General features: G+C 38.3%; 2 protein-coding genes across 5 annotated transcripts; both read left to right on the top strand.

The window, feature by feature from the left end:
- LOC126790883 (meiosis-specific protein ASY1-like) lies at positions 1–4,918 on the top strand. Of its 3 annotated transcripts, none has more exons than XM_050517249.1 (22): positions 1–90; positions 210–266; positions 495–591; positions 686–754; positions 889–981; positions 1,207–1,333; positions 1,419–1,488; positions 1,608–1,649; positions 1,794–1,922; positions 2,018–2,131; positions 2,238–2,280; positions 2,383–2,445; positions 2,648–2,772; positions 2,938–2,950; positions 3,061–3,137; positions 3,232–3,333; positions 3,555–3,705; positions 3,804–3,880; positions 3,961–4,018; positions 4,131–4,297; positions 4,401–4,538; positions 4,637–4,918. In XM_050517249.1, exons 1-22 carry the CDS (start codon positions 88–90, stop codon positions 4,688–4,690), a joined length of 1,869 nt encoding a protein of 622 aa, XP_050373206.1. In that variant the 5' UTR covers positions 1–87; the 3' UTR covers positions 4,691–4,918. The 3 variants fall into 3 exon arrangements, with proteins under 3 accessions (XP_050373206.1, XP_050373204.1, XP_050373207.1); XM_050517247.1 differs by having other exon boundaries at positions 2,642–2,772; XM_050517250.1 differs by lacking the exon at positions 2,383–2,445.
- A 1,192-nt stretch (positions 4,919–6,110) lies between these two features.
- On the top strand, positions 6,111–11,913 carry LOC126790862 (uncharacterized). Of its 2 annotated transcripts, none has more exons than XM_050517221.1 (5): positions 6,111–6,291; positions 6,411–6,602; positions 6,841–7,056; positions 8,125–10,494; positions 10,987–11,913. In XM_050517221.1, exons 1-5 carry the CDS (start codon positions 6,255–6,257, stop codon positions 11,646–11,648), a joined length of 3,477 nt encoding a protein of 1,158 aa, XP_050373178.1. In that variant the 5' UTR covers positions 6,111–6,254; the 3' UTR covers positions 11,649–11,913. The 2 variants fall into 2 exon arrangements, with proteins under 2 accessions (XP_050373178.1, XP_050373177.1); XM_050517220.1 differs by having other exon boundaries at positions 8,119–10,494.
- The last annotated feature ends 3,110 nt before the right edge of the window (positions 11,914–15,023 follow it).

Below are 15,023 nucleotides of genomic sequence, written 5' to 3'. Positions count from 1 at the left end.
TCTCTCTCTCTCTCTCTCTCTCTCTCTCTCTCTCTCTCTCTCTCTCTCTCCTTCGATTCTCTCTTTTCTCCGATAAAGCTGAAAGCCATGGTAAGCCTTCGGAAGTTCTCCGAGCTCTCTTCCTTCATCGTCACCGATCTTCGTCGATCTGCTTTTTAAGCTTATTTCAATCTTAATCTCACCAATTACTCCATAATCTTGCTTTACAGGTTGTGGCTCAAAAACTGAAGGAGGCGGAGATTACCGAGCAGGACTCGCTTCTTCTGGTAAATAACGATCTCCCGCTCATAGATTTGTAGTCACGGAAATCTTATTCGTTGTTCGTAGTTTACCGATTTGCTGATTCAATTCAGTTTCGGTTGAAGAAACCCTAACCCTAGATCATCATGATTAATCGCTTGGTTTTATGTTTTCTATGACTGCGATGTTGAAATTGGCAACGGTTTTGTGAATTTGGAGTCTGATTAGTATAGTGTTTTGCTTTGAATGCTTAGACGAGGAACCTGCTTCGCATCGCTATATTCAACATCAGTTACATCAGAGGCCTCTTTCCGGAGAAGTATTTCAATGATAAATCTGTTCCTGCTTTAGGTAGATCTGTTTGGTTGATTAGATTTTGTTGCTATTTTTTGCCTTTGTTGAACTTGATTTGTGATTTTCGTTGCGGTATTGGCTTTTTCAACAGAGATGAAGATAAAAAAGCTAATGCCGATGGATGCCGAGTCTCGCAGACTAATTGATTGGATGGAGAAAGGTATGAATTCAGAGTTTAACTGATTTCGATGAGCTTACAGTTTGATGTTCTCTCACTTTTTTCTTTCTTTGTTTCCTGAAATTGTAGTTTCTTGTTTGGCTATTAGTGTACTGATTTGTTGAATATCTTGGTAGGTGTGTATGATGCCTTGCAGAAGAAGTACCTGAAAACGCTTTTGTTCTGTGTGTGCGAAGATGTTGAAGGGCCGATGATAGAGGAATACACATGTAAGGCTTTCTGTCCCAACTGAGTAATTGAAATTTGAGGATGGCACTTACACGTTTATGTTATCACCATATCTTTCCACTAGTCTTCAATGTTTCTATAATCGACCACATTTTATGCTGGATTATTACAATTTAATTATTTTACTTGTATGTCCATGCTGGTTGAATTTAGATTGTGAATCTTTTGTGGCAGTTTGATGGAATTGATTTTCTCTTGCCCTGCAGTTTCTTTCAGCTATTCAAATTCTGATAGCCAGGAGGTTTCCATGAATATCAGTCGTTCTGGTAACAAGAAACAGGGTGGGACATTCAAGTATAACTCCACAACAGAAATTACTCCCAACCAGATGAGGTCACTTAAACTGAAACCAGATTTCATCCTCATCCTGTTCTTTGTGTCCTAATTTCTGAACTTGCGAGACTGTTTCATGTGGCAGGAGTTCTGCATGTAAAATGGTCCGCACACTGGTTCAGCTGATGAGAACTTTGGATAGAATGCCAGAAGAGGTAAATTGGTTTTAGTTATTGCCCAGCTGTCTATGTTACTAGCTCTCTTTCAAATTGTATAGAATCCTTTGTTTGATTGGTATATCAGATGCAAACTAGTTGACTTGTTTCTGTTTCAGCGCACAATACTGATGAAACTCCTATACTATGATGATGTGACGGTATACCCCTTGTAGATGTCTTTCTCATATCCCATCTTCATGTCCTTGTTGATATTCTGTATTCTTAATGTGCTTTTTTATTTTGAAAGGATATTCTTAATGTGTTTTGTGTACCAGAAGGTGACAATTTATCTGAATTTGCAGCCAGCAGATTATGAGCCTCCATTTTTCAGAGGCTGCACAGAAGAAGAAACTCGAAATTTATGGACCAAGAATCCTTTGAAAATGGAGGTTGGGAATGTAAACAGCAAGCATCTTGTCTTAGCTCTCAAGGTCAGAAATAAAAAATAATATTTTGGAGTGCCAGAAACTAGCAGGATGTACCATTCATGTGCCGGATTGAGTTAGTTAGCTTGGTATCCGTACAGGTAAAGAGCGTGCTTGATCCCTGTGAGGATGAAAATGATGATATTCAGGATGATGAAGTGAGCTTAGGAGCTGACTCAATGCAAAGGGGTGACTCCTCTGAATCTGACAGTGAGGTAAAATCGATGTTATGAACTCAACTCACATCTTTTTCTTGGAGGTTTTAGCTCATTTAATGATGCCAACACTGATAGGCATGATATGTTTTGTTACAATTTCTAGGTTGACCAATCACAAGAGGACCGATATATAGTTTCTCTTGCTGGTAAGATTTGTAGTTTACGTATAGTATCCTTCGTACTATAGTCACCTTGCTTGATAGCTTTGGTCTGAGTTGTTGGTGGAAGTAATAAGGTTCTCTTGACAGCTAAGCGCCAACCACAGGAAAATAATGGCATCCTTCAGGATGATAATTCCATGACTGATGAAGGTAATCAATGAACCATGTATAACATAGATGACCAGTCAGCACATGAGAATGATATTGAAAAGCTTTTGATTTACATAGACTCTAAGCTAACTAATGAACATTTTATGGCTTTATTTCCTAAAAGATTGCATCTCCTTACTTTGAGTTTTTCCTGCATAACTACAGTAGGATAACGATCTGTTCGTTTACTATACTGCTACAGATGATACTCAGGATCCAGAGGAAGATGAACAGCAATTCTCCCGGATCAAGGACTGGATTAGTAGTTGCTATCTCGACACTGTGAAAGTTACTGATGTTCTTTCGAATTTCCCAGATATATCAGTGGTAAGGATTCCAACTGTTGAATTCTCTTATGGAAATCTGTGCTAATACTGATTGTTGGTACAGTTGTCTTATGAAATATGTCGTAACCTCACCTGCTCTTTTATAATGATATATGATTTATTTATGTATAACCTATTGATTGCATATCTGTACTTTTGTATGCAGGTTCTTACTGAAGGTATACTGAAGAATGAACATAGACCTGCTGCTGCACTGTAAATTTACTCATTTTAAAAGATTTTTACGAACATTAATTTTTCTTTTCAATTCTTTTTGGCTTTATTACAGAAATTATGGACAAGCTTGTTGTGGATGGCACTCTAGCAAAAACTGGTGGGGACACATACACTATTAACAGGCTGAAGGTTTTTGTTTTCCCTTGTTTTTATTCAATCTCAAGTCCATATTTTCTCTTTTTGGAGTAAAACTAATTCCCCCTATGTAAATCTCACAATGCAGAAGTCTGATTATGAATTCACTGTGGTAAAACAAGAAATTAATGGTCACACAATCCTTGACGGTGACAGAACTCCCAAGTCTAATGATCATTTGTACATGAAGGTAATTGTGATGCTTGCCTTGTCATAATTTTTGTACGTGAAGTTATCGATCTTGTTACTCATGCCTTATAACCAGGACTTAAGCCTTCTGCTAATAATTTCATGTAGTCTGATGTACAAGATTGATTCTCTGTTGTGCTGATTCTCATATACACATTTTACATGTGTGACAAACAAGCATTTTATAAATTTCCATTGAGGGTGTTTAGTTCTCTACTGCAGGCACTGTGTCATGCTCTTCCCATGCAGTATGTGACAGTTCCAAAGCTTCAGAACAAGCTTGGAAGAGAAGCAAATCAGAACACAGTGCGCAAGATGATTGACAGAATGGCACGAGAAGGTTTTATTGAAGCCAAACGCAGCGGAAGGCTAGGTGAGTAACTTGTGCAATTTCAAGTTGAAAAGTTTTCTACTCATCTTATGCTGGATCAAATTTGTCCAAGTGCTGAAACAATTTACTCTAAAAACCAGGGAAGCGTGTGATCCATTCTGATGTGACCGAGAAAAAACTCATTGAAGTCCAGAAAGCATTGAATTATGATGCAATGGTAATTCTGTTAAACATGTCAAGTGATCTTTTCCATAAACACTATTATCTTTCTGATATGGTGAACTTCACCTTGGACAGGATGTTGACATTGTTGAACCACCAAGCAAGTCAAATCATCAAGATATTCATCCAATGGGTGAGAGAGCCGAAGTTTTTTTGATGCGTTTAAACTGAGTTTAAGCCTCTAGTGGTTGTTACTTTATATTAGCAGTTTAGCGCTTATATCTACAAAATGATTTTGTTAACAGGAAGTAACCAGAGAGACACATCCACATGTGGCGTGCTCCACTCGATCGGATCAGATCTCACACGCATGGGAATAAGGCCTAATTCACAGGAATATAGTCCAAATAGGAGTGAGCAAACTACTTCAAAGACAAAGGGGCGGGGAAACACTCCCACAAGCAGGGCTCAGGTAAGACTAGTACTCAAATATCTACCCACTAACCCTTTTGTTTCATGTTTATTTTCTCATTCAACTGAAGTGTTGAACACAATTTTTCTCTACAACTGTGCAGCCAGAAGTTTCGAGAGAGAGCTATGCACCAGGAAATGATCAGACCAGGGAAAATGGCAATACAAAGCACTGTGATGATGGGGACAGAGTGATCTCTAGTATGTCAACCCAAGGCAAGCGTTCCAGAAAAACAAGCATGGTACGAATATGACCCCTCCATTTCTTGTCAGATTTTTCATTCACTGCACAATGCCTAGTGACAAGCTCGCGCTGCTTCGTTTTTTTTTCTCTCTACAGGTGAAGGAGCCTATTCTTCAGTACACAAAGCGGCATAGATCTCAAGCTGTGTGAAGATTCAAGATTCGTAGCATTTTACCGCACTGATGTTACCACCTATAGCTATCTAAATTCAAGTAGGAAAGCTTGTCATAACCATAGTTAAGCAAAACATGTTATAAGCATTTATAGATATCTTATAGAGGACCGGTAGTCTTTTGTGTCTTGTCAACAATAGGCAAGGATATGAGTATTTGTACGCTATATACATGTCAGTTTCGTTGGTAGCTTATTGCCCACTTAGGTTGAATGTAGGACGACGATTAACGTATGTGCCTTCTAGCTAAAGATAAATCAAATGAAGTTATTGAATATTGATCGCCTCACTTCCAGGTGTAAAACTCAAACGTAAACCTGAAGGCAAACAGTACTGATTAGACTAATTATGCTTCTCACTCGGATATCATGAGTTTACTAATTTTATCATCATCATAAATCTAGAGTAGACATCATTTAAATCTTGATTAGGTGTGAATGTGGTAAACCTTTTATTGTCGTTTTGTGTAGATGGAGTGGTTAAAATGACCTAGGGTTATCTCCATGATACAGATACAAAGACGCCGACATCAAGCCGTGTATAGTTTCATATTGGTGTCGTTTTGTAGAGTGGGATTTCGCTGTCGTTTGTTGGAAGCGTCGGACATTGGATTCGGACAAAAGGTAGGTGAGTGCCACGTAGTGACATATTTCCTGGAAACACGTTTGCTGGTCCTTCATTTTGTGGGTCAAAGTCATCCATTGGCTGTATTCCTAGTTGCGTCACAGGCGGGTGACACACAACGTATTACCAGTCAAAGTACAGAAATTTTAAGTATAGAACTGTTGTAAGGACCGTATCAAGTTGACATCTTTTCTCAAAAATAAAAAATAAAAAAAAATTAATGACCATATCTCAAGGTTTCATTCATTGTGCAACGTGTTTATTGTTTTGATATGTCGGCCTATGAATCTTTGTATATTCTGAAATGGTAGTAAGTGACATGTATATGTATTTCCTTAGCCTTTGTTTGTGTTTATGAATGAAAGTATTCATTATTTAAAAAAACAAAGACCATATCTCAACTCTCAAGTGAATAACTGTGCAAACGATATAATACGTGTGTCGAATATATAAACTTGTGGTTTCTCTACACCAATTATACAACTCACATTAGTCTGTTATCAGACAACCGTGATTACGGTTACTCTATCCACAATGCAACACGATACAATACACCCATCATAATTTTTTTTTAGCTCTTAAAAAGAGTTAAGTACGGTGGGTGCATTGTCCTCTAAGCCTAAGGTATTGCCGCATTGCGAGCAAGTACATAAAATTAATATTTCTTTTTCGTCTGGTGATTCAATTATTAATCTAACCGTTGTAGCTAGTTACTTATAAAAAGAATTAAACACAAGGAAACCCACCTGGCTCACATAATAATACACACAACTGTTCCGTACGACCACACAAACACCCAAAAAGGAAAAAGACCCCCGCAGACTTTTCATCTCCCTCATTTCGCTTCTTCCTCGCTTCACCCATTATTCTATTTCACAGTCTCCCTCACAGTTCACACACTCAGCTCCCAACACCAAAATGGATCACAAGGATCTCCGCCGAGCTCAAAGCTCAGGTCCGCCTCCTCCTCCCCTCTAAATCCTGATCCCTCTCTTTCTAGGGTTCCGGCTTCTCTCTCTTGATCTGAATTTGTCACTGTTTTTTTCTTCTAACGAATTCGGTTTTGTTTGTTAGGGCAAGAAGGTCACGGAGTCCATGTGTGCCATAAATGCGGGTGGCCGTATCCGAATCCGCACCCGAGCGCCAAGCACCGCCGCGCGCATAAGAAGATTTGCGGCAGCGTTGAGGGTTACAAGGTCCTCGGCTCTCAACAGCTCAGTGTCTCCGACGGCGAGCAGAACTCCGATGATGAGCCTAAAACCCCCAGTGAGTTTTGTTCTTCCCACCATACTTCTGTGCCTCTGTTTTGATTTTTTTTGCTCTGTTTCGATTATCGTTTCGCATTGTTGAGAGATTAATCTGCAAGTATAGTATATACTGTTGAAATGGTTAGGAAATAGAGACGTGAAGTTGGAGCATGAGAATGTTTCCGTGTTTCGGCTTTTAGTTTGATAGATCTTTGAGTAGAGATGTGTTTATGGTGGTGGAATTTGTGGTTTTAAAGGTCCGAAAGTCGTGGAGAGGAGCGTTTTCGAGAAGGGGAGTGGCGGAATCGGGCAAGGATCGATGCAGTCAGATGATGGGGTGTTTTTGGATGCTGTTGCGGAGTTTTCAGACAGCGGATCTGCTGTAAGGACCGCAGAGTCCGGAGCTATTGTAAAAAGGGGTGAGAAGGCGGATTTGAATGCCATTCCATTCCGCAACATTGGCGAAACGACAGGTAACCTTTCAGTGAGATAAAAATGATATTAGATGTATAATTCGATTGTCTTTCAGTATGTTTTTGATTTGTCAAGAATATATGCTCATCATTGGAAAGACTTGCTTGTTGCTACTTGATACCCTGTATTTTCTTGATTTGGACACTTGAATATAAATTGAATCCATTCAGAATCATTAAAAGTTAAAACCATTATCCTTGAATGGGATTGCATTGAGTGTGAGAAGATAGTATACGTTATTGTGTTGAAAAGGTAATGCAGGGTGGTTTAAATTGATGGGTGGGATTTGGATTCTGTAGATTACTACGTAGATGATATCACTGTTCTTTTTTTAGGATATCCAGTTGATCCGGTTGGTTTCAAAATTTCAGATTAACAGTTTTTGTTACATTGAATAGTCTGTAGTTTAATCATGGAAGGTATGTGCTGAGCCCTCCCCAATTTACTTGCAAGAATTTAACACATTATACACACACACACAACACAGTTCACTAAATTGTGGTTAATTATAACAGGAAAAAGCCCTTCTGGTTCCTGCTTAGTCCAAGTCAGCTAGCATAATATATATCGATTTTTTGTCTATATATGTTTATGCCTGTAGAGTTCCAGTTTAATTATGACTTGTATACAGTATTGAATGATTCAGTTCCCAATTCTTTCAGAAAACCTGCAAAAAAAAAAAGTCTATATATTGATACCTTGAAACCTCTTCTACCAGTCCTTTTGAAGTTCTATGTACTCTTTCTCTATGCTTTGTTCTTTAGGATCGTTATTACAAAAGGGATAGTTTGTCTATCACATGATCAGATGTAAAGATGCCCAGATGCTCAGTTATTTGCTCACACTCGTAGTTTTGATGGGTTATTGCTTCGTAAGTATGTTAAATAATATGTATATTCATCTTGGTTGGCATATCTTAGATGTTGAATATTCTGTACTTGTTTCATGACCATAAATCTTTCTGCATGGATTGTTGCATTTCTTAATTTCGCCCCTTTTTTCTCATTCATAGTGGGATTACTTTTTAGAAGAAAACTTAAAGTCCATTAATCATGAAACAGTAACAGACACATCCGACGAAATGAAGAAGATCAATGTGACTGACAGCATGATGGAGAGCGGCTTAACATCTGTTGATCAGGAGGCTGAAGTGACAGGAATCACAACAAATAATCTGGATAGGAACATCAGTTCAGAGATTAGTTCGATGTCAGATAGTAGAACTGAAGAATCTGTGCTCCCTGGTGATAGCAACAGTTTACACCCCACCAATTATGAAATGGTGACAGATCCATCTGAAGCTATTCAAATGGCTGGTGACACAGAGTTCATGACTGAGAGCTGTTTAACATCGATTGATCAGAATTCTGAAGTCAGTGGAATCACAGCAACTAATCTTTATGGGAACATGATCTTACCCAATAAAGTTGCTGGTGAACCATTAGAGGGTGGCTCTAAGTTAGAAGAGTCAAATGAGATGAGTCCAAAATATGTGCGAGTTGATGAAGTTGTTCCATCAGAGGAGGGGTATAGTGATGGCTTTGGTATGCATATTCCACATACCGATGTTACCCCTGAAGTAGAATCTGCTTTAAATGTGAATACTTCTGCTGATACTGCTGAAAAGGTGGATAATATGGATTCTGGTAAAGTGGTGGAGAGTCACTACGGCAAGGAGGATGAGAATGCAAATTTACATGTGATTTCTGTGCCTGATGACTTACATGTGGTAAAGGATCCTGTAGCGATGCTTGAAGATTTCAGAAACCCCAAAGGAAAGCAATTAGACCGATTTGTTTCCTGCTCGGACTCTTGGGAACGGTTTGATAACGAGGAAAAGGATGTTAAACAACCTGTTCTCAGCGAGAGTTTGAGCATTTTGCTGTCAAGTCATCTGAGTGGAGGTACTTTTGTATCTTCTGATATACATGATTTGAAAGCTAGCCTTCAACCTAATGACGGAAGCAGCATACCAATGATTAAAAGTGTACCTGTTGAAGGTGAAGCCAGTTTACTTCAGTCTGAGGTCAAGATGTTCAAAAGCCAAAGTTCAGATGCAATAGGAGCCCCTGCAGAGGTTATGATGCCTCAGAATGCCAATATCAGTGTGGTTGGTTTTCCTGAAGGAGAGGAATCTAATGATAAGTCCAATGAGTCTTTAAAGGTGACCTTTGCTGCCAGTGATGATGGTATAGATCAAACTACCCAATCAGTTGGTCCAAATGATAATGAAAAAGATAGAAACTGTGATGGGACTCATGTGCGTGGAGAGTCTGGAGATGACAGTAAAAAGGGACCTGCAGAAGAAAATCTTGTGAATCCTGTGGCTACTGTTCAACTTGCTGATTGTTATGAGAGCCAAATTTATCCTGCAGCTAACTTACACATAGATGATGATGCCAGTGATTATGACAAGGGCATAATTGAAAACTGTAATAAAATTGGAGATGGTGGTTTCAATGATAAGGCTGATTCCTTTAATGTATGGGAGGCTGACAAGAGTAAAGAAGCGACAGAGAAATCTTCCCCAGATCCTGCAAGTAATTTGGAATCTATTAGTTGTCTTTCCAAACTCCAACTTAATCCAGTAACCAGTCTACATGAACGTGGTGAAGCTGCTCGTGATTATGTGGATGCTATGAGTAGAAAGTCTGATTTTACTGGGTATGATGGTGATCATGAAAAAGCTGAAAAGTATGCATCATCTGGTGAAGACTTTGGTAAGAGATCTATAGACGGGACCTTTGTGGGGGACCTTACTACTAATTTCGAATCAGTCATCGCGGACTCTCAAGTTCATCCAGAAAAAAAGTTACCTGATGTCAACGGTTCTGAGAAATTCGAGAAATTCGATGATGGTGAAATTGAAAATTTTGTTATTTCTGGAAATGAAAGCGTGGATGGTTCTCTTGAAGAAAATATTCTGGTGAAGTCAGAATTGATCCCTGAGTCTTCTGTCAGTCTTTCCAAAGCTGTTGTTGAAGATGCAACTGATGGTTTGGAGCTGGTTGAAACCAGTAGCCGAGATGTAGATGTCAGTTTGAACTCTAGCAAAGTTGCAGGAAAGATTCTATCAGATACTCTGCAAGATGTGTTAGAAAGTGAGATTGCTTCCAGGGACAAGATTCAGATGGAAGTTGATGCTGGGCCAGATCATGGTCAAAATGCTGAATCATTCCAGAAGAATTTGGAGGACCATGAGAATAAAGAACCAGGTTTTTCTGCTTTAGATACCGAATCTTCTGTTCAGAGTTTCATTGCATCTGAAGATAGTGTCCCTAGAGTAGTACCTGCAGTTGCGTCTGCGATTACTTCTCAATCTTTGTTAGAGGAAGGCGATGATAACCTTAATAAACAACAGCCAAGCCCAACTGCAATTGATATGGACTCAAATAGCCAAACTGACAGTCTGGAAGCCAACTGGGGATCTTTCTCAGGTATATAATTTTAATATTTGATTGACTGGAGTTTTCTCACACTATTTTTCTCTCATTTGACTTAAGATATTGCGCTGTGTTTACTAGAGTATGACCACAATAAATGATCTTGCACATATGCTGAAGATACAAACAAGTGAATTATTTTTATTTATATCTTTTAATTTGATTATGTGATCCCTCATAGTAGAGAATTTAGAATATATGTATGAAATTATATAAACATGTTAGTTTATGCAAGTTAGATAACCAATAAATATCCAATGGAGAGGACAAAACCATTCAATGACTCTCTAATGAATAACTTTGAATTTCCTCGAGTAACAGGTATACTGTGGTGGATTTCTTACAAAATTATTGAATCCTGTTTTATCTTTCCTAGACCGTTCTCTCCTTTTCTAATGCTACTATGTAGAGAATTGTTTTGATGCCTGGGCACAAAGTGTTGCAGTTGTCTAACCTCAATCTATTTGTTATTGATGCATGTATCAGTTCTTTCCATGCAATCTGATGCTGAAGTTCTGCCAAATAAGCATTCCCAAGCCTCATTAGAAGAAAACTCTGACTTGAAGAAGTCAAATGTTGAAAGTGGGAGTCAATACTCGGACAAATCTGATATGTTTGAGGCACCATCTTTCATGACATTGGTTGAACCCCGAGGTGCTGATGATAAAAAAGCTACTGGTTCTGAAACCCTGACTGCAGTGCCGAACCCAGAACAGCCAAAACCTGTATCTTTGCAAACTGGGTGGTTTCCTTCTATGACTCATGTAGTGAATGAGTCACAGGGCAGAAAAAAGAATGAAGAGATCATAGCTAAGGTGACTAATTGGAGCACTGGGAAGCAACACACTCCTTTAAAAAACCTTATGGGGGAGGCCTCAACTGCAAACAAAGGAAAGCCACCAAATCCAGAAGAAAGTCTTGCACCTGCTCCCCAGAAAGATGATAAAGCTGCAAAGGTAAGTGGTCCTGTAACGACAACGGTGCACTCGATTCTGAATCCTGAATCACCGATTGGTGAGGCTGCTAAGAAAGAGCATGCTAAAGAATGGAACTCGCCAGCCAGGTATCCTTCGGACACTAAGAGTGGGAAGAAGAAAGTCAAGGGAAGATCCTGGGTACAGTTTGTGTGCTGCGCTTCTGTAAATTAGCATCCTTGGTGTGTCTTAGTTTATATTATATCTGAAATATGACGCAGAGCTTTAGAGTACTACTTAGATTGAAGTTTGTGCCAGATATTGTCAATCGGGTTTGTGTTCACTTTATACCGATCTAGCTCATTTTGTTGGTATGGTTATGTGTTGGATAAATAAGGGCTTTTGCTGTAAATTCTACGCGAAAGTTCAGTAAATGGATGCACATATGAATCTCGGATGGAAATGTAATTCAGAGTAAAGAGTGTGTTTGGTTCTACTAGTTGCATTGTTATTTTATATTGAGAAGAGTATGGCTGCAAGTAGGCTCAAGCTTCTCGTGTTTGACTAGTATTCGGCTCGTTTTTAGCCCGTTCAGTTCGAGTTCGTAAATTTAAATGAGCCGAGTTTAAGCTCAATATTTAGCTCGATTTTAAAAATGAGTCGAGCTTGAACAACAAGTATTCGGCTCGTTTAGCTTGCGAGCTAGTTCGAGCTTGTTAAAAGCTCGGCTCGTTTATTAATTAAGCTTGATTTATTAACTTTTATAGTATATATAAAGTATACTTTTTATATGAGAAATAATATTAAAAATATAATATTAATTTCAAAGAGTTGAAATGTTTCTTTCTAGAATAATTAATTAAACAATTTAAGTTCTATAACAAATTTGATTTGTTATTTTTAGTTTATTACAAACAAAATTTTTGTTTGATTCTATGACATTAGATTTTCAAAATTTCTTTTTAATTTCTAAAATTTGAAATTTTAATGTCGTATGATTCAAGCCGGCTAGATTCGAATTCGATTTCATTTAATAAAATGAGTCGGCCTGAGCCTAGCTCGAGCTTTTTCAAACCAAGCCAAGTTTGAACATGAAGTATAAAAATTAAAATTTGGCCCGGCTCAAACTCGATCGAATGAAAACGAGTCAAACATGAACAACCTAGTATTTGGCTCAGCTCGGCTAATTTACACCCCTAGCTGTAAGTAGGCTCGAGTCGCTCGTGTTTGGCTCGAGTTCGCAAAATTAAATGAGCCGAGTTTGAACTCAATATTAAGCCCGACCATAAAAATGAGCCGAGCTTAAAAAAGTATTCGGCTTGTTTAGCTCACGATGTAGCTCAGACTTGTTAAAAGCTCGGCTCGTTTATTTATTAAGTTTAACTTATTAAATTTTATAGTATATATAAATTATAACTTTTATATGAGAAATAATATTAAAAATATAATATTAATTCAAAAGAGCTAAAAGACTTCTTTCTAGAATAATTAGTCTTTAACTTAAGTTCAATAACGAGTTTGATTTGTTATTTTTAGTTTATTACAAATAAAAGAGATTTTGTGTGTTACTATGACATCAGATGATGAATTTTCCTTTTAATTTCTTAGTTTTAAAATTTTAATTTTATATAATTTAAGCCGGCTCAATTCGAGTTCGAGCTCGTCTAATAAAATGAGCTGATCCGAACCAAACTTGAGCTTTTTCAAGCCGAGTTGAGCTTGAACATGAAGGACAAAAAACAAATTTCAGCTCAATTTGAGCTTGATTGAATGAAAACGACCTAAACATGAACAATCTAATATTCGGTTTGGCTCAGCTCAGCTCAGCTCGGCTCATTTACACCTCTAGAGAAGAGGGGCTCAATGTGGTCGAGCATAATTTGCATAATCATCGATTTGGGATTGAGCATAATCAATCAATGAATTGGAAATATCACACATAACATTAGAAATTATATTATGCTACGAACAATGAGATGTCAATAACACATTCCCAATAATGAATCCAATGAACTTGGATTTCGAAGGTTCATAGGAAAGTTTCTATTGTGAGTTGGTTGGGTTCTATGTGTTTTGGTTTGGAGCGAGTGAGATCTATGGGTGTTGGTCTTGCTGCACTTGATACTACTACTTCTGCTGCTTCTGTGAGTGATACCCGAGGCATAGGTAGCTGGCCTGCTGCAGCTACGGGCGGAAAATGAGGGTAGTGGCATGGAACTGTGAAGGACTTGGCTCATCCTTGACAGCTAAAGCTCTTCGTCATCTCCGACGAAAGTACGATCCAGAGATCATTTTCCTAATAGAGACTCACCAGAAGGAAAATGTTATCTCTTTCTGGACTGATCAACTTAAGTTTTCTCAATTTGTCATGTTGATGGGTCTTGGTTAGATTTGGACATGGCCATTGCTTCTGCTTTTCAATGTTTTTTTCAACGTCTCAAGCATACTCCAGGTTTTTCTGACCTTCATGATATCTTGTCTTTGATTGAACCTATAATTACACCGGTAATGAATGCATCTTTGTTGTCTCCGGTCTCAATTGATGAGGTTAAAGCAGCAATTTTCAGTTTAGGTGCTTCGAAGGCACTTGGGCCAGATGGTTTTCCAGGGTTGTCTTCCAAACTTATTGGGACATTGTGAAAGATGTCATCTTTCAAGCAAGTGCCTTGTTTTTTAACTCGGGTACTCTACTGTCTGAACTTAATCAAACATATATTGTTTTACTTCCCAAAGTTCAGCATCCAGAGTCTCAGTTCAGACCTATCAGCTTATGCAACTTTTCTTATAAGATTTTGTCTAAGATTTTGGCGAATCGTTTGCGGCCCCGTTTATGCCTGAACACATATCGGAGAATCAAACTGCCTTTGTCATGGGTAGACAAATACAAATAATATAGTGATTGCACATGAAGTATTCCATCATCTGAAACTTCTTCAGAGTATAGGACAAGGAGCGTTTGGTCTCAAACAGTGAAAGGTTATATTGATTTGATGAATATCTTACAATTGATTTGTTCTATATATAATCAATTTAGACTACTATTACGCCTACAAATCACGGAGGAAATTACGCCCATGATTTCTTCCTTAAATCACGCTAACACACACTCTCAAGTTGGCGCATGCACATCAATCATGTCAAACTTACTAAGTGAGTCATAAAAAGCCTTCTTAGACACTATTTTTGTGAGCATATCGGCAAGTTGTTCTTCTGTAGGACCAAAATGAAAACTGATGATCGCCGCATCTAGTTTCTCTTTTATAAAGTGACGATCAACCTCCAAATGTTTTGTACGATCATGTTGCACAAGATTATGTGAGATATCAATAGCCGCCTTGTTGTCACAGTACAACTGCATAACACACTCAGACTTAATGCCCAAATCTTGTAGCAAATTTCTAAGCCATAACAATTCACACACTCCCTGAGCCATGCCTCTGTATTCTGCCACAACACTAGATCGAGCTACCACTTTTTCTTTCTTATTCTTCCATGTAACAAGATTACCCCAAACAAAGGTGAAGTACCCTAATGTGGATCTCCGATCTGTAATATTTACAGTCCAGTCTGCATCTGTGAAGCCACAAACCGCAAAGATATTATTGTGAT

The sequence above is a fragment of the Argentina anserina genome, chromosome 4 (genome assembly GCF_933775445.1).
Source record: "Argentina anserina chromosome 4, drPotAnse1.1, whole genome shotgun sequence".
Lineage (NCBI taxonomy): Eukaryota > Viridiplantae > Streptophyta > Magnoliopsida > Rosales > Rosaceae > Argentina > Argentina anserina.
The sequence above is the reverse complement of the archived record's forward strand: the minus strand, read 5'-3'. Positions and strand labels throughout refer to the sequence as shown.